Source organism: Onychomys torridus, chromosome 22 (assembly GCF_903995425.1).
Source record: "Onychomys torridus chromosome 22, mOncTor1.1, whole genome shotgun sequence".
In the NCBI taxonomy this organism is placed as follows: domain Eukaryota; kingdom Metazoa; phylum Chordata; class Mammalia; order Rodentia; family Cricetidae; genus Onychomys; species Onychomys torridus.
Window position 1 is genome coordinate 4,040,248 of NC_050464.1, and position 23,138 is coordinate 4,063,385.

Below are 23,138 nucleotides of genomic sequence, written 5' to 3' on the forward strand. Positions count from 1 at the left end.
ACACTCCTTCTGTTGTTGCTTCTATGTAAAGCTGCTTTAATACAACTTAAAGTCTTCAGTAAATTTTAGTGATTAAAAACACCTTGAGTCCAAGATCCTTCCACACATTCAGAAAGTCACTAGCATGTATACTACGCAACATATAGTTCTACTAACAGCTGAGATGTGTCACTGTGATGCACAACCAACAGTAAGAGAAAGAGACAAGTGAAACCAAAAGAACACATGGTGTGGGTCCATGAATGCATGCTGCACTCTACATGTGCAATTTACAAGCAAAGAGAAACCCATGAGGATTTGGTGCCCAAAGTCTTTACTATGGACTGGTCCCGAAGGTATCCTGGGCCAGTACAAAAGTTAGGAAATCTGGACCACAAACACCACTGCAGAAGAGTGCTGCAGCAAAAAGGCCTGAGCAGTCTTCAACTCAAGTGCTCACACAGCAGCTGGGCAGCAGCCCACAAGCAGGCCTTTATGGGTTGCAATTTGGGTCTGATTTCTGCACAGACACTACCAATTGCCTCCAGGCTGACCATCACTCCACTCTGCAACTATGACAAAGAAACAAAAGAGCAAATGTTCTGGTCTTCTTGACTGAATACATTTCTTAGGCAAGAATAAAGAGAAAAACAGGTTTTGGGGGACAAAAAAAGAACATGGTAATGAGCTAGGGATATAGTTTGGTGGTAATCTTCACTAGCACAGCACCACAGATCCTGAGTTCAAGACCCTGTCTGTCTGTCTCTCTCTCTGTCTCTCTGTCTCTCTGTCTCTCTGTCTCTCTCTCTCTCTCACACACACACACACACACACACACACACACGTTATAGGCACGCATGCTAATTTTAAAAGAGGCTAGAGAGATACATCTGTGGCTAAGAGCACCTACTGTTCCTCCAGAGGTTATGAATTTGATTCCCAGCACCCACACTGGGTGGGGCTCGCAATTAAATGTAACTCCAGCTCCAAGGGACATAATGCCCTCTTCTGGCCTCTCAGGGAATGTGCATGCGTGTAGCACACATACACACAATTCACTCACATATACACATACCTACAGATAAAATGTCCAAAAAGTAGGTATTTAAAAATAAAAGGTAACACTGGTATAGAATATGCAAGCCACTGAACCCAGAATGCATCAGAAATGGGGAAATGGCAGCTTTAAAAGTAATACAGACTCAACTTTTTAACAGATAAAACTTTTAATGACTAGCAATTTAAGTCAGAGCAAACAATGTCAATTAAATGGTGTTTGTTTAGCCTACTGATGTTTTAAGAAGGGAAAGTAAAACACATCCACATCCATTCTAAAGGACATTTCGTGATGTACAGCTAATGTTTTTCCTCTGTAATACAGTTTTGACATAGTTAGACATACAGAGAAGCTGCTGGAAGACTTACTAAATTAAAACCTTCCCAATAATAAAATGACTTCTTACTCCTCCTACTGTTCTGTTTTGGTGTGAGACACGGATTCACTATGCGTCACTTTGCAGCTAGCACAGGTCAGATTTGAACCGACAGCAATCCTCCCCCTCCTCAAGAATCTTATGCTTATCCTTTGCACAACCTTGATCACAACTGTTTTTAATAAGGGAATCATTATTAGAATAAATTTAAAGTTCTAAATTTAGAAGTCCTCAGGGTCAATTCACAACAGACATCCCATTGAGTTACCAATTAACTCAAGATTGTCATTTATAATAAACTGTAAATGAGAATCTAATTCATTAGAGATTACTTTTAAAATTCCAATTTTAAGCCCAAAGTAGGCAAAATTCCTCCCTTCTTAGACATTGCACAGCTACAATTGAGCACAGTTCAGGTTTCCTTGGTCAGTAACTTGGGTGCAGAGAATTACTCTGTCCCATTTAACTTAGATTTGCATACTTAGTGATTTTGTAAAACAATATGCCTAAAAGAAAAAGTTATAGGACAAAGAGGAAATACCACTAAACACAAGCACACTGTTGAATTTCAGAACATATACCAAAGATCAAAGCTACATAAGACCAATCTCAAACATCTCCCTGTCCAAGTTCCTGACATTCTGCAATAAGCCTGTTATATGTTTGCTTTAAGGCTTAGATGCTGGGAACCTAGTATGCTATAGACAGAAAGGACTCTGGTGGTTTTAAAATTTAAAGAGTTTCTGGAGAATCCCAGCAATGTGGATACATTTGGATCTTTTCCTTACCAAAATACATGAATTATCCTCGCCGCCCCCCCAAGGTTTTCATTAATTGATGAGCTGTATTTTATTGAAAGAAAAGGAAAAAGAAAAACAGATGACCATAGGAATCAGGAATACAACAAATCTTGATTATGTTTGTGGTCACATTGTGTCTATGAAACTAATGGTAATACTTCTTCAAGGTCTGGCCATGGGTACTTTTTTTAAAAAAAGGATTTACTAAACTTGAAATTATGATCATTTTATTATTTTATTTAAATCTGCCAAAGGGATGAGAAAAAAAATCATTAAAAAGCAGACATAAATAAAAGGATTAGGTCAAGCATCATACAGGCGTGAGGTTAAAATTTTCCACTCTTGCTGAGCGGTGGTGGCGCACGCCTTTAATCCCAGCACTCGGGAGGCAGAGCCAGGCGGATCTCTGTGAGTTCGAGGCCAGCCTGGTCTACCAAGTGAGTTCCAAGAAAGGCGCAAAGCTAAATAGAGAAACCCTGTCTCGAAATACCAAAAAAAAAAAAAAAAAAAAATCCACTTTTAAGATTAATTTATGAGTATGGGTGTTTTGCCTGCATGTGCATTTATGGGCAGGACATACATGCAATGCCTATGGTGGCCAGAAGAGGACTCTGGATCCCCAGAACTGGAGTTACAGATGGTTGTTAACCACTATGTGGGTGCTAGGACTCATCAAACAGGGGTCCTCTGCAAAAGTAACCAGTCTGTGCTCTTAATGGCTGAGCCATCTTTCCAGTCCCATAAAGGTGTCTTTTAACTTCAGATTTAAATACAAGGCAGACTGTATAAAACACATCACCCTACCACCAAACATATCAATGGAGTTCATAAGAAAAAGCTAGGAGAATACTAAATGTTATTTCATTTAATAATTTCTTTGTTCAATCAAATTCAGTTCTGCAAATAATTCTTAAAACTGGCTTAAAGTATAGCAAATGTCATGCTTCTGGTCTGCATAACCAGGCTGCAGCTAACATACCCAAAGTAGAACTGTATATAAGTCCAAGTTTTCAAACTGCCGTGTTAGGTGACTTGATACCTCTAGCTTCTAGCCTCAAAAATAAAAGATACTGAAAAGAAATTTACCTATTTGCTAGGTTGAAAAAAAAAATACCATGATTCCTATTTTTAAATCATATTAGCTTTCATATAACTAAAATTAATCTTAACCACATGTTTTCAATCCTTCAAAATGACAATCCAAAAATATCTCTATAATGTATTGTGGCCTAAAAAATTAAAGACAAAAGATTTTCTTTCTGTAGCATTTTTAAACCCTTGGTACAAATTAAAAATCTATTTAACTAAACATATAATTAATCTTATTTCTTTTAAATTTCCTGACATAAAACTGCAAGTTTTAAGGTAAAAATTACCTTATTAATATTTTTGACATTTACTAAAAATGACATTGAAATACCAGCCATAATCTGGAATTCACGGATCTGATAAAATAATCATCAAATCTCATCCCACTTAACCCTACCAGTTTCAAGCCACGAGTGCATAAACTCCCTTGCAAAGATTAAATATCCAAACGCCAAAGGTTTACTCAAGACAGCTTATAACCCCGTGTGAAAAAAGGGTAATTTGGATTTTTGAGCCACAAATACCCTATGCTGACTGCTCAGGACATACAAATTCCAATTTCTTCATTTTACAGAATTATTCCATGAAGTTTTGTGATTAAAATGAAAACAGAGTCAATAAGAATATGGATTAATTGCCAGAATCGATTCCTTCACAAACCCTGTTTTCACAACAGCAACCCCTTATCATTAGGGGAATTAAAAGTTGCTGAACTCAACAATCCCTCCAGTTAAACAAACAGACCCCTCATAGAGCTGTCCAACGCTGCCCAAACTATCCATCCTTTAGTCGAATCAGTCAGTTTCATGAATTGTAGGATTTATCTTCAAGTCCAGTGCTGACTCAGAGGGTAGCTTGTTCCCTAGAGAAAACAACCAACAAAAATCAGAACAGCTACAGCTCATAGGCTCTTTCAACACCCAAGTGGAAAAGACATACTTATTGGGTCCAAAAAATAAAAATAAAAAAAGAGAGAGAGAAAGACAGAGAAAGACAGATCAACTTCCGTTCAACTAGAAGTAGTCAATAACCAAGGGCATGTATATGCCATGGCACTTGCTTAAAGTGTTCACTCAGTTATAGCACGGATATTAAATAGTCAACAACATTTCTAAGAAAAGCTACCACACAGATCCATCTGGTTCCTGACAGAGAAGGCACGATCAATGGCAAGTTTACCTTTGAAAGGCTGCCTCAGGATACTATGGTAGAGAGCATTAACCTCTCCACTCCAAAACAGTGAGCATTCCTAGAGTAGCTTTGCTTCAGGGGTGTGCCTTAACACAAAGTTCTCATTCTGCAGCTTATTATTCTTAGTAAAAAGAAGTAACAAACACTCTTCTTCAGTTCTAACCCTGTGACCTGCCTTCCTTGGTATGCCTAAAGAAAAAGGGTCTACATGCAAAGCCTTTGACTTCAGGGCACACCTCAACAATACAAGGCAGCCATTCCATTTCAACAGCAGTGGTATTTGTTGTAATACTACGCTGCTATGAGTAAGGGAGACATTAAAAACCAAAGCCAAAAATGTAAAGAAACCAAAGACTCAAGCTAATTCCAAAATACCTCTCTGAAATGACCAGAAAGAATCATGAAGTTAACCTACACAACTTCTCACTATTTTATGGGGGGAGGAGTGCGGGGCATTGCTTGAATGTATGTCTGTACATCTTATATGTGTCTAGTGCTCTTAGAGGCCAGGAGAAGGTTTCAGATTCTTTGGAACTGGAGTTGGAAGCAGTTGTGAGTGGGATTAGAACTCAGGTTCTTTGCAAGAGTAGGAAGTACTCTTCCTTAACTGCGGAGACATCTCTCCAACCCATAATTTTTCATTTAAAGAAACAAAAAAAAACTTGGTCAGTGTTAGTAAGTAATCAAGAATGTAAACATGCCCTAATCAAAACAACTGTCATTTCCACGTCTTAAGATGGAGAAGCTTTGATGCCACTCTCGGTGCCTCAGATCTCCGATCTGTAGCAGAAGATAGACTGGTGACTGCATCTTGAAAGCTGTATTCATTTGAACACTGGCATTTGGCATTTGGTCAATTTCTTTTTCTTTTTCAAAGAAGCTAAGAGACCCTTGAATGCAGTAAATGGTATCTGGTATGTACTGTCCATGGGAAAATGATAAAAAGACCCGCACAGCATTCCTGTATCTGTGGTTCAAAGGAGGGCTCTACTGTGAAACGCTGAGAAGCTCCCTGTGCCCTAACACCTCCTGCCAGGAAACAAGCCTTCTTTGCCAGGGATTTTCAAACACTACTTAAAAATCATGGGCTTCTGTAAATTCTTCAGGGCTCTCTGCCAGTGCTCAATTTGAATTTCTGAGCTATTTTCCCAGCAGTTATTAGTCTGCATTTGTTTGGGGACATACTGACACCAACAGAACTTGTGCTGAGCTGGAGTGTTTTCATACAGACCACAAATGAAAGGCTTGTTCCTGTCAACCTCGTACTTGGCATAAACACTGTTATAAGGCATGCTTCTGCAATAACCTTTATTTCAAGGTACATGTACTCAGAATAAATGAGCACACAACTCATCCATAGACCTATGATGTTCATATCACACATGACAACACAGAAAGAGCTGAGAATTTCAGAGCGAATGTTACCTCTCACTCACAATTTCAAACTACTATTTAACAAAATAACCTCAGCCTTATCCCTCTGAGTAACTCCATGAGTTAGTGTAATAAATTTGGCCCTGTAAATGCCAATTCTGTCTGTCTAATTTCAAATACTGAGGCTATACACAAACTTCATGAGAGCTTTGCTTGAAAACCACCATTATGAGCTCTAAGTACAATCCTAATCTACAGGTTCCAGAGAGACAGAAGGACAATCCAAGGCTTTGCTGCCATCTCCTGCTACAGGTGCTCCAAGATCTCTTCCTAACTCTCCTACCAGTTCTCACAGTTCCCCGGGGGTTTCAAATATAACACATTCAATTTTGAAGAATTTATGGCAAAATTGTTAAACATATAAAAGAGAGGTAATCAGGTAATTTTTTGCTTTCTACGTCACATAGCCTATTTTTTTTTTTTAAATCAATTTGAAAGATAAATAAAAAAGAAAAGCCTGGGTACTGACAAAAAGAACTATCAATGTGAACTAAATAGAGGCTGGCTGGAATTTAGCTAATGAGATATTAGCAAAATATGAATGTACAACATTGAAATATAACTTAGTAGCAGTAAGGAAAAAAAGAAATAGACTCTGCTCTACCTTGAATTCCTAGGAACTCAATTGAGTTATTTTTTGTTTTGTTTTGTTTTTTAAGACAGAGTTTCTCTGTGTAGCTTTGCACCTTTCCTGGAACTCACTGTGTAGCCCAGGCTGGCCTTGAACTCAGAGATCCACCTGCCTCTGCATCCCGAGAGCTGGGATGGAGCTCTTAATCAGTATTTAAGAGTAAGTGGCTATTCCAAGCAGGGAACCCTATTCCACACCTAGCTGAGGGCTCACAACAGTGCCTGAACTGGGATTTTCATCCCATGTATTCAAGTCCTAAGGTAACTCAGACTACACTTTTCTTGGAAAGTTCACTAAGTAGTTAATACATTTTAAACTGGTTAAACAGGGGGAAAAAAATCAAGCTCATAGGTTTTCAATTGTGTGAGTTCTTTTGTTTGGGTGGTTTATGGTTTTTGGGTTTTTTTTGGGGGGTGCCTTTTGTTGTTATTGGTAGTGGTAGTATTTTGATTTCTCTGTGTACCCTGCCTGTCCTAGAATATGGTCTATAGACCAGGCTGGCCTCTAATGCAGAGTTCTGCCTGTCTCTACCTCCCAACGGCTAGGGTGAAAGGCATACGACACAATGCTCAGCTCAACCGTGGGACTGGTTTTGTTTCTGTTTTGTTTTTTCTTTTCAAGACAGGATTTCTCTGTAGCTTTGGAGTCTGTCCTGGAACTCACAGAGATTTGATTATCTCTATCTCCTGGAGTGCTGGGATTAAAGGAGTGCATCACCATCGCTGGCTCAACTGTGTTTAAAACAGAAACAAACCTTACCCACCCTCTAAAACTCATCTCAAATATTTTCTTTCCATGAAACTTTATTACCTGCACATCCTTCTATAAATCAGGTAAAATTCACCTTCAAATTTCCTGACATCTTGAGCTTTTCCCTCTAGAATTAAAGGGCTGTGTCAAGAGTCAGGAGAATTTAAAAACACACATAAAGGTGAATGCTCCCAACCTGAGGTTTCAGAGTTAGGTCTCAGATGAGGAAAGGAAAGCCTGCCTTTGACCACAGTCATCACAGGTGACTATGGTCCCTCATACTTGAAAGCTCCCTGGAACTTCTAAGGAGGAAGGCACTGAACGAGACTGTAATGTTTACTAATGGCCTATGTGTGATCACAATAATAGATTATATGACAAGAAGTCTCCAGAAGCATTTAACTTTAGAGGATGAAATACACATGCAAAACATGTAGATACAAACTAAAGTCTGATAAAAAAGACTCAACACTGGGCTGGAGAGGTGGCTCAGCAGTTAAGAGCACTGGCTGTTCTTCCAGAGGACCTGGGTTCAATTCTCAGCACCCACATGGCAGTTTACAACTGCCTGTAACTCTACCTTCCAGGGATCTGACATCGACATACATGCAGGCAAAATAGCAATGCACATAAAATAAATAAATCATTAAAAAAAAAAAAAAAAGACTCAACACCACAAAAGCACGTAATCAGAAAACATTAATAAGGACTAGAGAAACAGAAATGGTGTTGAAGAAAAAAGGCATTTAACCTTATCGATGAAAAGCAGCAGGCAAGAGCTCAATAAACAAGAATTTTCCCCAAGATTTTAAAAAATTAACATTTATATATTTATTTAGTGTATGTATGTGTGTGGCGTGGAGGTCAGTGGACAACTTCCAATAGTCAATTCTTTACTTCCTGGAGGTCAAAACTGGGTCTACCAGGCTTGGCAACAAGTTACCCATACCCAGGCATCTTGGCAGCAGCAGACAATGATAAGCACCATCTTGGGAGCTTAGGAAAGCTTGCCAAAGTCAACTACAACAAACTGTGGGCTACAGCACAGCAAGCCCACATGAGATGGACTTGAGGAGACTATGCTTACTTTTCAGAAAACAAAGTGATCTTGGGTGGCTCCTTTCTGGACACTGCTAGGATACTGGACCAGGGCAGCTCCTCGGCTTTTAGTCCCATCTCCGCCCTCTTCAGGAAGCACACATATGCACTGTGGCTGGAACTCAAGCAGCTTAGTCAGACAGCAAAGTGATCTGAATTTCTTCTTTGTTCGCTGCTTCACAAGCACAATGTTCATTCCTACTCTAGATCTTTATCAATCCCACGGTTTGTTTATTAAATTGAGAACTCTCACAATTTCTCATTGGCGCATGTTGAATCTTGTGCTCTGCTTTATTCCTAAGTGAACAGATTAAATAGTCACACTGACAGGCATCTTCTAAGTGACAGATGCACAGGTGGTATGTACAGAGGGATATGCTGAACAAAGACCTGATAAGACACGGCAAGATGGAGGGACATTTCATCTCCCCATTCAGAATGGCAGAGAATTCAAAGTTTAGCAGTTAGTTCTGAAGTTTATCATTTAAAATTGTTATGCTCATGTTGACTAACCAGCTACAGAATAGGAAACTGGACATGCTGGGACTATTGTAAATTTTCAAGTATTTCAATTTGAAAAATGTTCAGTACGGCACCTGTCCAAAGGGAGGCTCTATGCCAATAGTATTAACAGATTCCCACTCAAATTTAAATAAAAATGAAACTTTCACAGTTCTGAAAAGGAAATAAACAAGGCAGTATGACCAAATACAATGGTGGAAAATGTTGGTCTAAGGTCTTCCATGTGCGCCCTCTGAGCTGCGCCCTAGAAGAGGACAGAACCACACCACAGGAAGAGCAAGTGGAGCTCTCAGAGGACATCTGCCTAGGAACTGGACATGGCTGAAGAAGGACTTACAGCCAGCCTGACTGCAGCAGAGAAGGATGGCAGAGTGAGGTGAGGGTCAACCAACACACAGACTGAACAGGCAGGTCTCAGGACTGTGGCTTTCCTCCACTATCACTTTGGCTTGTGTAAGGATTTAAAGCCAGCTGCAGAGGCAAACCAATCCAGATGCTGCAGCGGGGCACAAACGGAGACATAATGACCTGCTCTGGGATTGGTCTAATAAAAATGCACAGAAGTCAACAGATTGGCGATGTATAGATCCTGAAGGCTGAACAGACAAGATTACTACAGATAAACAGGAAAAAGGCAAAAAAAGAAATTTCAAGTTTCTTGTTCAAGCATTTCTCCAAGAGTGATGTCAACTGTTTAAAAGGTCAGACAAGATGAGGCTCGAACAACTGAAATGTAAAGTAAGAACAGACCTTCTAAGTGAACTGAGGTACCAAGACATGTTAGAACACGCCCTGCATAGTCAGCAGAGATTTTCACAGGGCTAAGCTACTGAAAGAGGAAACGGAGGCTGGAAACATGCACCAGTTTAGATCTTTACTACCTATAATTTTCATAAAACTACAGAAATTATACAGTCACATTAAAAAAAAAAAAAACTTAATAATCCCACCAAGCCCTGTAACAAGAACGTATTAGGTCAATGTAGTAACCTTCTCTATTATGATGAGGAACAGAAAGTACATGGGGCAAGGGAAAAGAGCCCCCCCTCCCTCGGTGTATCTGGACTGAAGATTTCCGTGGTCACCCATGCCATGCCAAAGTTTTGATCCAGACCAACTACAGAACTGCCTGAATGCCTTTCTGAAACAGACACGCAGAAATGAGAGGAAAAGAAACAAAGTGCTAAGTGAGAAACTGGACTTTTGGGGTGGGGGGGTGAGACAGGGTTTCTCTATCTCTGCTTCCCTTGTGCTGGGCTTAAAGAGCACCACCACTATTCTTCAAGAAACTGTATATTTAAGATGAGAGTGGGTCCCAGTCAAGACTGTACTAACTAGCTTTTGTTTGTCCATTTGTCTTACTCACTACTACTGAGCTGGCCTACCTCAGCCTTCAGAAGGCTGAGATTATAGTCGTGTGCCACCAAACGCAGAAAGAAGACACGCGTAGTTAAAGAAATACCTAGGGAAATGTTGATATGCTGCTCCTTGGTAAACTGCTCAAAGATGAGAGCCACATTAATTTTCCTAAAATTTAAATCAGGCTTTTCTAGCACTAATGGTTCAAAGTAGAACCTTCTTACTAAGTACAAGTTTAAATGATTAAAGTGAAGACAAAAGGATTCTGTACAGAATAACATATAAACAAACTCTCCTCTCTTTCGGAGGGAGACATGTGCCCCCACTGACTTTAGTATATACACCATTTTACACCAAGACCAACTCCAAAGATCTGCTTAAAAGCTTTTACAGAAAACTGCGCCCTAGTATAATATTCTCTCTCAAATACAAAATCATTTTCAGGAGTTATATAAGAAAAGCTAAAATCCCTTGCCCTATCTTTAACATCCTAAACTTTTCAACATTTAAAATATTGGGAAGTGCTGATATTTATTTTAGTAGCTCATTGGATTTACTGAAACGCTAGATAGGACGCGTGCACACGTGTATCTGGTGAGTGTGCTTGCACAGGCACAGGAAGCTAGCTAGAGTAGAGCATCTGCTCTTTCCTTTCTCCACTGTGTATTGAGACAGGACTCTCATCAACTTGGGGCTCATCAACTGGCTACACCAACTGGGCAGCACGCTCCTGGGGATCCTCTGTGCCTGCCACCCAGAGCTGGGATTACAGGGGATATCATCATGCCCAAGTTTTGAGTGAGTGCTGGGGACCCAAACTCAGGTGCTCACATTGTACAGCAAGTATTTGATCCAGAGCTCCAACTCCAGCCCAGACAAAGAAGTTTTTATATTGCAATGTGTTCTTTTCATAGAAACAAAGACAGAAAACTCAGAGTTCTCACAATAGAGAGATTAGGTGGCTTACAGACGAAAATGTCTGCTTGAAAGACCATGAAAGCCAATTATCACCTTTGATTTTATAAGGTCCAGAGGTGGCTTTTCATTTTCCTCAAGAAACAGGTTTTTAAAAAAGTTCAAAATATGAGCCAGGCATGGTCATACACACCTTTAATCCCAAGCACAGGACAAAAGGCAAGCAGATCTCTGTGAATTCGTAGGCACCCTGGTCTACAGAGGGAGTTCCAGGACAACCAGGGCTGTTACACAGAGAAACCCTATCCCGAAAAACCCAAGAAGTTCAAAAAACAAAACCCGCAATGTAAAAAAAAAAAAAATGCATACAACCACAGATTATTTCTCATCTACAGGAGAAAAAAATTCTAATCCCAAGGATGAAGTTATTACAGGAAACAATGCACTTGAGAAAATTCCCAAAAATTATACTCTGCAGAAGAGATCAAAATGCCTTTTATCTGGAGTTGTGGCCTTGCTGTTCAGTTAGTGCTAGCCTGAAACTGGCAACCTACCTGCATTAGCCTCACAAGTGTTGGGCTTACCAGTATGCATCACCAGCCCCAGTGCAGAACCAATCTTTAAATGTTAAGTAGGGAGTGAGGATGTAACTCAGTGGTAAAGCATTTTACCTGGCAAAATGTAGGCCCTGAGTTCACTCCTGTGAGTAGTGGGGACAAACAAGCAGGTGGTGGGGTAGAGTGCAAGTACATGATAGAGTTTAAAACTAGAATACAAGCCCACAAGAAATACAGGAGTGCACCTATCAAACAAAGACACAAAACTCCACCCTTGAACAGCATTTTAACCCAAATGGAGATCTATTTTATCATGATTAAGAAAAGGCCTGTGAGGAGGGTGTGGATTTAGCATGGGTGCACAAGTAGAGGTCAGTTCTTTTCTCCTTCCATCATGTCGGCCCCAAGGATCAAGTCAAGGTTGTCCAGGTTGGCAGCAAGCACCTTTATACCTACTGAGCCATCTTGCCAGCCCTGAGATAACATTTTACAAAACATAATAAAATCATTTTCTATTGTTAAGGTACTCAAAGACTAGATTCATGGTAGAATAATGCTGGATCCAAGACTTTCTGGGTTTTGTGGTATCTGATTACTCTTTACTTTGCAATCCTTTAGTAGCCAAATAAACAGTTTTCAACTAATCAGTAAATAAAGAAACATGAAATGAGACCATGAAGATAAAACTTTGTTTAGATGTTGAGTGTGATAACATATGCTTACAATGTCAGCACTTGAGGGGAGGGGACAAGAGAATGGCTCTAAGTCTGAGGTCAGCCTGGGAGATATATAGCAAGATCCGTGTGGCTCTGGAGAGACGAGGGGACGCTGTGTGATGGCTTGGATGGGAATAGTCCCCACAGACTCATGTGTCTGAATGCTTGGCCCACAGGGAGTGGCACTATGAAGAGGTGTGGCCTTGCTGGAGGAAGTGTGTCACTGTGAGGGGGGACTCTGAGGTCTCCTATGCTCAAGCTATGCCTAGTGTGGCAGTTTACTTCCTGTTCCTTGCAGATCAAGATGTAGAATTCTCGGCTCCTTCTCCAGCACCATGCCTGCCTACATGCTGCCATGACATGCTGAAACTGTAAGCCAGCCTCAATTAAGTGTTTTCCTTTCTAAGAGTTGTCATGCTCAGGGTGTCTCTTGCAGTAATAGAAACCCTGACTAAGATAGGGCATCTTTCACATTTAGGAGCAAATACAAATGAAAACTACAAAATATTTCAAATTGATGAGGTACAACTATTTATTCCTCTTCATCATAGAATATAAAAAGTGACATTTATTTCCACATACTTCCTCAAAGCTGTTAACTTTTCCTTAAATGAATGGATGAATGAATGAATAAAATGTTCATGGAAGGCATGGGAATCTGGCCAAAATAAATGCAATTTAAACTATGTCTGGTTTTGTCAATAACTGGAGTGTTTAAAAAAAAACTGGTTCACGTAATCATACCTACCACCCTGGTTGAATTCGCATCCATGGAGACATGTAGATATTATTAGAAATACCCACATATGAATTCATAAAAGCTTCCTCTCACAGTGTCATCCATCGGTCATGTATTTTTCAGTAATATGTGGTGGAGACTACTGCCCATGACTACTTTCCTTTCTCCATCTCCATACAGTGGTCTTCCCTTTGGCTTAACTTCAACCCTGCCTTTATAAATAGCAAAATTTCCAGAAGACTTGTCACGAATTCAGCCTTCCCCCTTAGAATGATGACTGAGTATAAAACACAGAAATTAAACCCCTAAAATTATGAATAATTCATTCATCTTGTTCACTGGCCTATGATGGTTAACTTTCTCTAGTCTCTAATGTTTGAAGGAAACAGAAAAGTGGCCTGTATGTTCCCAAACTTGACCAAGCCCTGAAATAAGAAGCTCTCCTGCAGTCTCTTCACTGGTAGCAATCTGCTAAACCATGGCATTTCCATTACTTCAGGCAAACAGCACAACAGAGTGGGTGCCTGCTTCAGCACGGGGAAGATGGGCATGCCCCACACACATACTAAACCAGACTCGCAAAGACAGGCATGCCCATGCTTTCTCTCACAGGCACAATCTAGACCTGAAAGTAGAAAGGTCACTACTGGAGGAAAGGACAGAGACTAGGGAGGAAAAGTGATGCATTTAATCCATTATTTCGTGTGCTAATAGAAAAAGAAGTGGTTAAAAATGGGCACCTGGGAGGTGTTGGCTACTAAACTTATTTCTGGGATCAAAAAAACCATTTCTTTTCCTTCTCAGTTCACGTAAAGGTACTTAGATCACTTACTATAGCTGCTTCCATACTGTTGTATAAGCAAAAAAGGAGAGAGTAGGTTAAAAATTAAAACACAGGCTCAAATACATAAATAATGTCTCAAAGCTGAGCTAATACTGCATCTAAAGGAGAGAAATGGAGCCCAACTACTTAAAGTAGTGTAGATCTGACTATGAAGAAATGCCATAGAAGAAACTTCCAGACTTCTGTGCTTCTGGGCAGGTGGTGGCGGCGCACGCCTTTAATCCCAGCACTCAGGAGGCAGAGCCAGGTGGATTTCTGAGTTTGAGGCCAGCCTGGGCTACAGAGTGAGTTCCAGGACAGCTTCCAAAACTATACAGAGAAACCCTGTCTCAAAAAAACAAACAAACAACAACAACAACAAAAAGAATGCACTTCTGTTCCCTGTAACCTCTGCCTTTGGGATCTGTTTCTGCAGCTTAACCTATACTACTGTGCACTCTGTGAAGCAATGGGGAGCACTTAGGGACTAAAAGCACCATCACCATCCCAGGATCTACACAGCTGTCTCCAGAGCACACGGGTATACTGTCCCACACAGTAAGTGACCGCTACTAGTTACTAGTTACAGAACCAGCACTCTAAATAAATGTGGGAAAGTTATTTATGAAACTGCAGGAGGGAGAAATAAATCACATTGCAGCAATGTCAGTATGTAAGAGATTCATGACCAAACAACCCAGATCTAAATTCTCAGCATAACCCCTTCAACCCACAGCAGAGATTTTGTTCGGATTCTCTACTCTGAATGTTTATTTGTACTAAGGACAAGAATGGGCTAAGTCTGTAATCCTCTTTTACTAAGACCCTTTGTGTATGTCCTATCCTCTAAGACAACTATGCACATCTACAAGACAAAAAGTAACAAAACTAACTTTAATAATCAAGCTAAGATTCAAATGATAATGGAACAGAAGGGGCTGCACCCAGCCAGATCGTTCCCACAGATTGAGGACTGCTCCTAACTACACACACAGTGAACGTCCTCACCACACTCCTCTTCACTGAGTGCCTACAATGCCCTCGAAACAGGCTGAAGATTCACAAGAAAAGATCCTTGGTGCTCTAAGCTCATTTGATTTCACTCGGGGAGAAGGAATGACTTCTAGCTCTCCATACTAATGTTCTGGGTATCTGTTGACATCTGCTCTCTCTGCCTCTTACCTCAATCAGAACCAGTACAATGCACTAATTAATACAGCTCAGATTCTCTTGCACTGGTTGTGATTTTTACTTACATGAAGTATGGCAAAGCTCATGGGCCATTAACATCCTTTTTAATCTAAACCAAGAATTACAGTTCTGTTTTTGCTATTTCTCTTCAGTCTTTGTTTCTGTAATTGTTTTCTGCCCACTGAATGTTGCTAAACTTAAATGACATTTCAGATTTTAAAGCTATCTTCATACAGAACTAAGCAGTATATGGAAAACCATAGAACTACTTTAGTAGAACAGTCCATGTTTCAAATGCATCAAGACACATTCAATATCAAAAGTACAATCTCCAAGAACCGCAGGAACCTTTGCTGCAGGTCACTGAATCTGCCACCTATCGCTGAAGGAAAACTACCCCTTCCCACCCAGGCCTTGCCTCAGTTCAGAGACAAGGCAGCCACATAATGTAATACACACAGGAAACCCACAACTGAACTCTCAAGTCTAACAGGCAAATGAACCAATGATTCCCCAGCCAGAGAGTCTTATCTACTAATAGCTATTTCAGCCTTACCTGACATGTCTCCAAGCCAGCTGCCGCAGCCACATCCCCCTCTGCGCCAAAAACGTCTTGCCTCAGTTTCCTGAAATTCCCAAGTAGGACAGGAATACAGCCAGATGGCATCCTCAACCTGGGTATGGTCTAGAGTTCCACTGCCAGCAACTTTCCCCAGGTACCACAGTTTGTGTCCGCACATGCACACATGCAGCAGCCCCTTCTCGGACAAGCTCAACATTAAAGAGCAACAAAATGCTCCTCTGCTCAAAAACTCTGAAGGCCTGATCTTAACAGTTAAATAACCATTAACTTTTAAAATTTATTATTTTAATAAAGAAAATAATGCTCAAACTAGAGAAAGATTGTGCTGAATATACCTGAAAAACAAAGTAGTTACAAAAAGATGGACACATGCAACTTTAACAAAAACCTTACAAATACTTAAAAGCTGCTCATGGATGCTCAGGACCTCACCATAGACTTTTAGTTCTGACACTGTTAAACTTTCTTCAGATCCATTTTTGCTTGACTTATTTAATTATATAATTGAACACTAATTCTTCTAAGATATTTATTGAATCACTAAAATTCACTGTATTAAAGAAATATGCGCCAATTAAGAAATTATTAACCAATAAAAAATGAAGTTTTATTGAGTAAGCATTATTAAGCATTGTAAATACTTAAATTTGCGCTAGATTAAAAAATATATAACCTGGTCCTTTCTTAAGAATCTGAATTTCTAATATTCTTTGGAAATCTAGATTAACATGTAAAATAACTATAATATTTTAATCATGAATTATTTCTATTAATAGGAATATAAAAACAATTCAGAAAATCAATAAAGACTAAATTGTGGTAGAATAATTTTTAGTTAGACTCTCACAGAATCCATTTCAAGGTAGACTTGAAGAATAATAAGGAATTGAGTTTAGAGTTCTATCCTGCTCAACATGATCATGTTGAAAAACTCATAAATCTTTTATGGCTTGTCAGTATGACATCCTTCATAAACACAAGGCAATTACAGTGGTAGCTTCTGAGCTTTCGTGTTCTGACTGACTCATGCAGCTTAAGACAATATGATTTTAGTATGAGTTTGGGTATTCTGTACCATCAGATGCCTGCTGTTGGTCATTTTCAGCTGCATATTTCTTTGGCTGGATATTGGTGTAGTAACAGAGTCAGACGACACTGCTGTGGATTTCATTTATAAGAGGCGTTTTTAACCTACACATTTGGTCAATTAATTCTTCTTAGTCTGTCCTCCCTCTTACCTTTCCATCTTAAAACATCAGTTTTATGGATATATGCATACGGGAACTAATGTACAGAGTGTAATTAAAACTATGCGGAGCACATTTTAAGAGCATCTGACAAAGGAGAAGGAGATGGTGGAGCAGATGACAGACAGCCAAGCACAGCACAGTTCAACAACAAATCACTTCTGTTTTCTTCCCGCCCACTGACACGTGAGATGAGCTGAAGAGCCTTGTCACGCCAAGCAACTTAAGCAGAGATCTCACAACAACCTGTCAGAAATGGCCCCTGTGGAAAAGCACTATGGATATTGGTTTCCATTGACTCAAATGCCAGTAGTAGACTGCTAAACAAGCCAAATGTGCTACAATTTAGAGGAATTAAATCTTTCCCCTTCCTCAACTGACAGAAAACACCATGGACCTAGTGAACCACAGAACTTTATTTTTAGCACAGAACTTTCAAGCTGGAAGAGATCTTAGGGCCCAAACCCTTTAAAATTTTAAGGACATTTATAATGTCCACATTTAAAAATTGTTTCAACGCTAATGACAAAGAATGACAAGTCAGTTCATGTCCCCATCTCTTCCCCTTTTCTTCCTCCCACACTTTCCCCAAGACAGAGTAACAACAAACAACATGAGCAGTTCAGCTCATCATTTGGAAGCACCACTTCCAGGACGATACGATAAACAACTAGTCACTTCTTCAGCAAACTGGATATCTATTTCCTTCAGTTTGGGGGAGGAGTAGACAAAGTGTGTAGGTGAGTAACAGAATATATTTGCCTAGCACACATGAGGCCTTGGGTTTGACCTCACTAATGTAAAAAGAAACAAACAAACGCCGGGCGGTGATGGCGCATGCCTGTAATCCCAGCACTCGGGAGGCAGAGGCAGGTGGATCTCTGTGAGTTCGAGACCAGCCTGGTCTACAGAGCTAGTCCAGAAGAGCCTCCAAAGCTACAGAGAGAAACCCTGTCTCGAAAAACCAAAAAACAAAAAAACAAAAACAAAAAAAAACAGGTAATAAGTGAATATCATTAACAGTGCTTAGCATAGTAATTGTTCTCCTTTTTATATCAAGCATATAAAATTTACCGTAAGATATACTGACCGGTCAATAATTAACAATAAGATACAGTGGCTGGTCAATCCAGAAGCCTGAAGGGACGGACATTTGAAAAATGCTGAAGACACTCTCTGGCTTTTTCTTCTTTCTATGTTAATGACCATCTTTTCAAACTCAACTTCTCTCATTAAAAAGAACAAGTGTTCAGTCCCTGAGTCACAACTGCATGCGCCACACCCATGAGAATAAAGACCACTACCCAGAAAGGTATGTTATTTCTAACACTCTCTCTGTCTTAAAATCATTTTTAAACATGCTATGGTTCTGTCAATTTGTTAATAGCTAATTAAAGTATGCTAATCCTTAGCTTATTAAGTCTATTATAAAATCAAAATGCTATTGGGAAAAATTGTGATTTTTAAAAGGTCAGCAAATAGTTTTCATGATTAAATTATTCCTGTGGCATAAAAGCATTAAGCTATCATTTCACAACTTGGCACATTCAAAATTTCATTCCTAAAAATCAGTTCAGAAAAATCTTTGCTAAGACAAAGTTACTAAAACAATCTCTAGACCACGCTATGTAAAAGTACTCTTACTATATTGTGCTTGAGCAGTCACTTCTGAGAAACAGGTAAACTAGTAACTTCTGAAAGGCTATGGAACTGTTAATAACCTATGTGTCTAGAGGAAAACACCTGTTTACAAATAAAAACATGAATATAATTGTAGGGTTCTGAAAGACATTGAAGCCCACGCTAATTCTCATTCCTTCAGTTCGCAAGCACAACTCAGGACACTTAGAACTGTGGCTTATGTTCACAGGTTCAACGTGTGCACAACAAATAAGACTACAGATGCTGGCCCATAACCCAAGACACTTTCCCAAGCCTTGAAAATGTATGGGGAAAAATAATGGAAGGCAATGAAGGGTTTTAAAAACAACGTTCTGAAAGAAAAGCACAAGTCCGTTTTTCTTTTCTCATTTCAAGGACGAAGTCGTTAGCCCAGTGGAAGGAGAGGGGAGTGCTAGTAAGTGCACCATCCATCACCCCAGGACTTCTGCAAGTGAGCTTACACAACTGTCCTCTCAACAAACACTGACTTCGGAATGAGTGGCTGTTAAGTTCAAGCCTTTATTTGGTAGGTTACAGAACTACTTCCAGTAGTGCCAGAGGATGCTTATTTTGTCATTAATAGAAAGAAGAGTGACCATTCTAACGTTAGTTATGCAGGACAATAAGCAATTTCTCAGTTAAATTAATTAAGCTAAAATTAATTCATCCTAGAGGTACTGGTCCAACCTTTGACACTGCAACAAGATGTCATCTACAAAGTTCATGCTTTGAGAACTGCTTATCGGGTACAAAATGGAAAAATCATAATGCTTTAAGTAAGTGTGAGATTTTGTGTGGGGCTGTGGCTTGGACCCTACTCAGATATGGAACCTCTAAAAAAGCTTAACTAAGAGGTTAACTAAGTTAGCAGTTACTAGAAAGCTTCAAAACCACAAGGTGGTTATGGATGTTTCTAAGTTCAATGCTTTAAAATGTGAATTCCCTGTAACAGTCTCACCTCATTTAAAAAGGCCTTTGCAGGGGGCCGAGTACTGCTCCTGTAGAATATGTGAATCCTGGATTCCTTAAAACGGCAACCCTTAAGTAGTCTTATCAACTATGAGCACACAAAATTTACTGCTGATACAAGGCATTAACTAAGCAAACATGTTTTGTGATTGGCATATGGAGCTCATTACTGTTGATTTTTTATCAGTACATAACAGCAATTTATGAAGCTATGCAGAAGCATGGACATGCTCTAGAAGAACAGCAACTGATCCATAGACTATGCTTTTGTTTAAAAAAAAAAAAAAAAAAAAAAAAAAGCGAACCCGCCTCATGGCAGAAAACGCCTAAAGGTACATTGATCATATGCACTTTTACACTCCCAGTTCTGACATGTTTACTAACTGACTGAGAAGACCCACAGGAGAAGCCACGGGAAGGAACCAATGGGAGGACAGAGGTGGTGAGGGAGTGGGCAAGAGTGGGGAAAGCAGAGAGGAGGCAAGACTAACTGCTTGTTACTGCAGCCCTGAGTGACTCCAGGCTGAGGGGCTAAGACAGATGCTCTTTGTTGCAGAGTCAATCATTCAAGTACACAATTTCACTTCTAATAAATTAAAAACACAAAATCAAAACAAAAAAACCCACAATGCTTACAGGTGTGACACCTGAAACTCACTGGAAAGTTACTCAACTTACCTGGTGCTAATCCAGCAGTAGCAGGACTTCCCATGGATGGGTGAGAGAAAACTTGAGAGAAGGCAGACATATTTGACTGGGACACGTTACTCAGCCTGGAGGTTGATCCTCCTTTAGGTATAAACTCGCTTGCAGTAGGATTTGGTGTCTATTTGAAAATCAAATATAGGAAGTTAACACACTTTAGGCCCCCAAAAGACATATGACCCTACTAGGTATTACTCTTCAGTGTTCTACTCACTTTTACTAAAAGAATTTAAGCCTTTTAGTTTCCATATTTTAAAAATAACTTTCTAAGTGGAAAACCTAATCCAAGGTAAACTTTTTCAAGTGAAGAATTTTAACCTCCATAAAATGTAAAATGTGCATGTATCATTTCTATATCATCCTTACACATTTTTGAGAAATGGAGGTGGAGACTACTGCAAAAATGAACAACAACTTTCAAACTTCTATCTTTAAACCTCTTCCCAGGATAAAGATCAAAACTGCCTGTCTTTCTAAATTAATTACTTCCTTTATTGTAAAGATAAACATGCCCCCAATATGGTGCTATGCACTGAAATAAGAGAAGTCAAGAACACTTAAGGCAAATGTAAGAAGCAAGGGATAAGAAGGAGGAAATGGAAAGCCCCTGTGCACCACCACAACGACTCATTATAGAACTCCCACCTAAGATCACACGGGTTATCTTTTCACAGGGCACTCCAACAGATTCAAATCGGATGTCACTTTTGGCTTTAAGAATTACTAAAGCATTATGACACTCTACTGTATATTAAATTCATAAAGCTTGTTTCTGTCCACTTGGAATTCTCACAGACGGTAGAAAACAAAAAGATGAACTAATTATTATAAAACCTAACACAACTTCCTTATTTGATATAAATGACATTTTAAACAACCAAGTACTAGATTAGAAAAGAAATAAGCCGCAGGCTAAACAAATTACAAACTTTAAAATAATATTACGGGTAATTAGTTAACAAGACAACCACACAGTGCTGAGTAAGAACAAATAGCAAAACTTGGCTTACTGTGACATTGGGAAAGCACACAGTGAAGCGCCTCCCATGCCGCATCTAAGACACAAAATTCTGAAAGGATAGCTAGGCCTAGCCCAAAATATATTTTCTAAAAAGAAAACAGAAAGAGAAAAAGAAAATCCCCTTTTCATATAGAGCAGTGGTTCTCAACCTCCCTTATGCTATGACCCTTTATGGTGACCCCCAACCATAAAATTGACTAAGTATCTGATATGCAGGGTATCTACTATGTGACACCTGTGAAAGGGTCTTCAACCTCCCAAAAGGGTTGCAACCCACAGGTTGAAAAAAAAAAAAATCCCTGACCTAATTTTTCTTTTTCTTTTTTTTAAATCAAGCCAGGTGGTGATGGCACACACTTTTGATCACAATACTTGAGAGGCAGAGGCAGGTGGATCTCTGCAAGTTCGAGGCCAGCTTGGCCTACAGGGTGAGTTCCAGGACAGCCAGGGCTGTTGCACAGAGGAATGCCTGCTTGGAAAAAACAAACAAAACAAACAAAAACCCTCAAAAGTTTACAAAAGTAGTGGCATGTTCTTGAAATAGACGGCCTGAACTTCTGCAAGGCAGTGCGAGCTGCTGCTGGAGCCCTCCAAGTCACAAGGAGGCAGATGACAGCTGACAGACACCAAGCATGACAGCCTCGTCTCTAACAGCCAACCCTAAGTCCTCCTTAAAAAAAGGAAGGCCAAACCAAAAGTTGCCTGACATCTTACGTGAGAGTCAGAAACACCGAGGACAAATGGGATCTTCAAGATTACAAGTCTATTGGGAAGACAACAAAATCAGATAGGGAAAAATCATGTACTTAATATATTCCTTAAAAAAAAATTCACCCCATATATTATGCTATAATTAATTATATTGAACGGAATAGACTACCAGATTTCAAAGCTGGGTTTCTCCAACTGAAATCCTTTTTTACTTTATTTTGAAAGCCTGCATTTTCTGAGTATGTTGGGAGAGGAAGTTGTATATGTTTGTATGCATGTGGCATCTTCTGTCTGACTGTCAGCCTCACCTGATTTGTGAAATGTCTTGTCACTGAACCTGGGCCTCAACGACTCAAGATAAATGGGCTGGCCAGCAGCCTCGGGAACCTCCTGTCCACTTCCCCACCCTGGGTTACAAGAGCCTAGCATTACCCTAGTCAGTATGTGGGAGCTGGGGTTCCAAACTCAGGCCGTCAGGCTTGCAACAGCAAGCACTTCACCAACCAAGCCATCACCCAAGAAACAGGAAAAGCCTGTTTTTAGGGATTCCTATGAAAAGAACATGGAGAGGAAGGGTCATTGTGCTTACAACAAACAAATCATACATTAAAGGGCTCCCAAATTCATCACAACAGAAGATATTAATGTTAACACACTAAACTGCAACCGCAATCAACAACCGACACCAAAAACCCATCCATTGTTAAACAGGAATTAAAGGTGAAAAGAGGGCCCTAAAGTCCTTGTCTTTCTTCTTGTCCCTTGAGTAGGTGGCTTTTGAGTTTGTTTAGCTGTGAGCACTTGAACTCAGAAAAAATGACAAGCTCAAAAGAATCCAGGAATGAGCCCGGTAGTGGTGATGCATCCTTTTAATTCCAGCACTCAGGAGGCAGAGGCAGGCGGATCTCTGTGAGTTCGAGGCCAGCCTGGTCTACAGAGTAAGATCCAGGACAGGCACAAAGCTGCACAGAGAAACCCTGTCTTGAAAAACCAAACAAACAAAATACTGCCCC

General features: G+C 39.8%; 1 protein-coding gene across 6 annotated transcripts in view; it reads right to left on the reverse strand.

Annotated features, from left to right (window-relative positions):
- The window catches only part of Pan3 (poly(A) specific ribonuclease subunit PAN3), a 126,128-nt gene that overhangs the window by 34,828 nt on the left and 68,162 nt on the right, over nt 1–23,138 (reverse strand). For 5 of the 6 annotated variants that reach the window (XM_036171835.1, XM_036171832.1, XM_036171834.1 and 2 more), the window contains one exon: nt 20,367–20,514. In XM_036171835.1, coding sequence (XP_036027728.1) covers nt 20,367–20,514 — 148 coding nt within the window. Of the gene's footprint in view, nt 1–4,045; nt 4,160–20,366; nt 20,515–23,138 lie in introns of those variants that run through there. The other variant, XM_036171836.1, reaches the window with a different exon arrangement.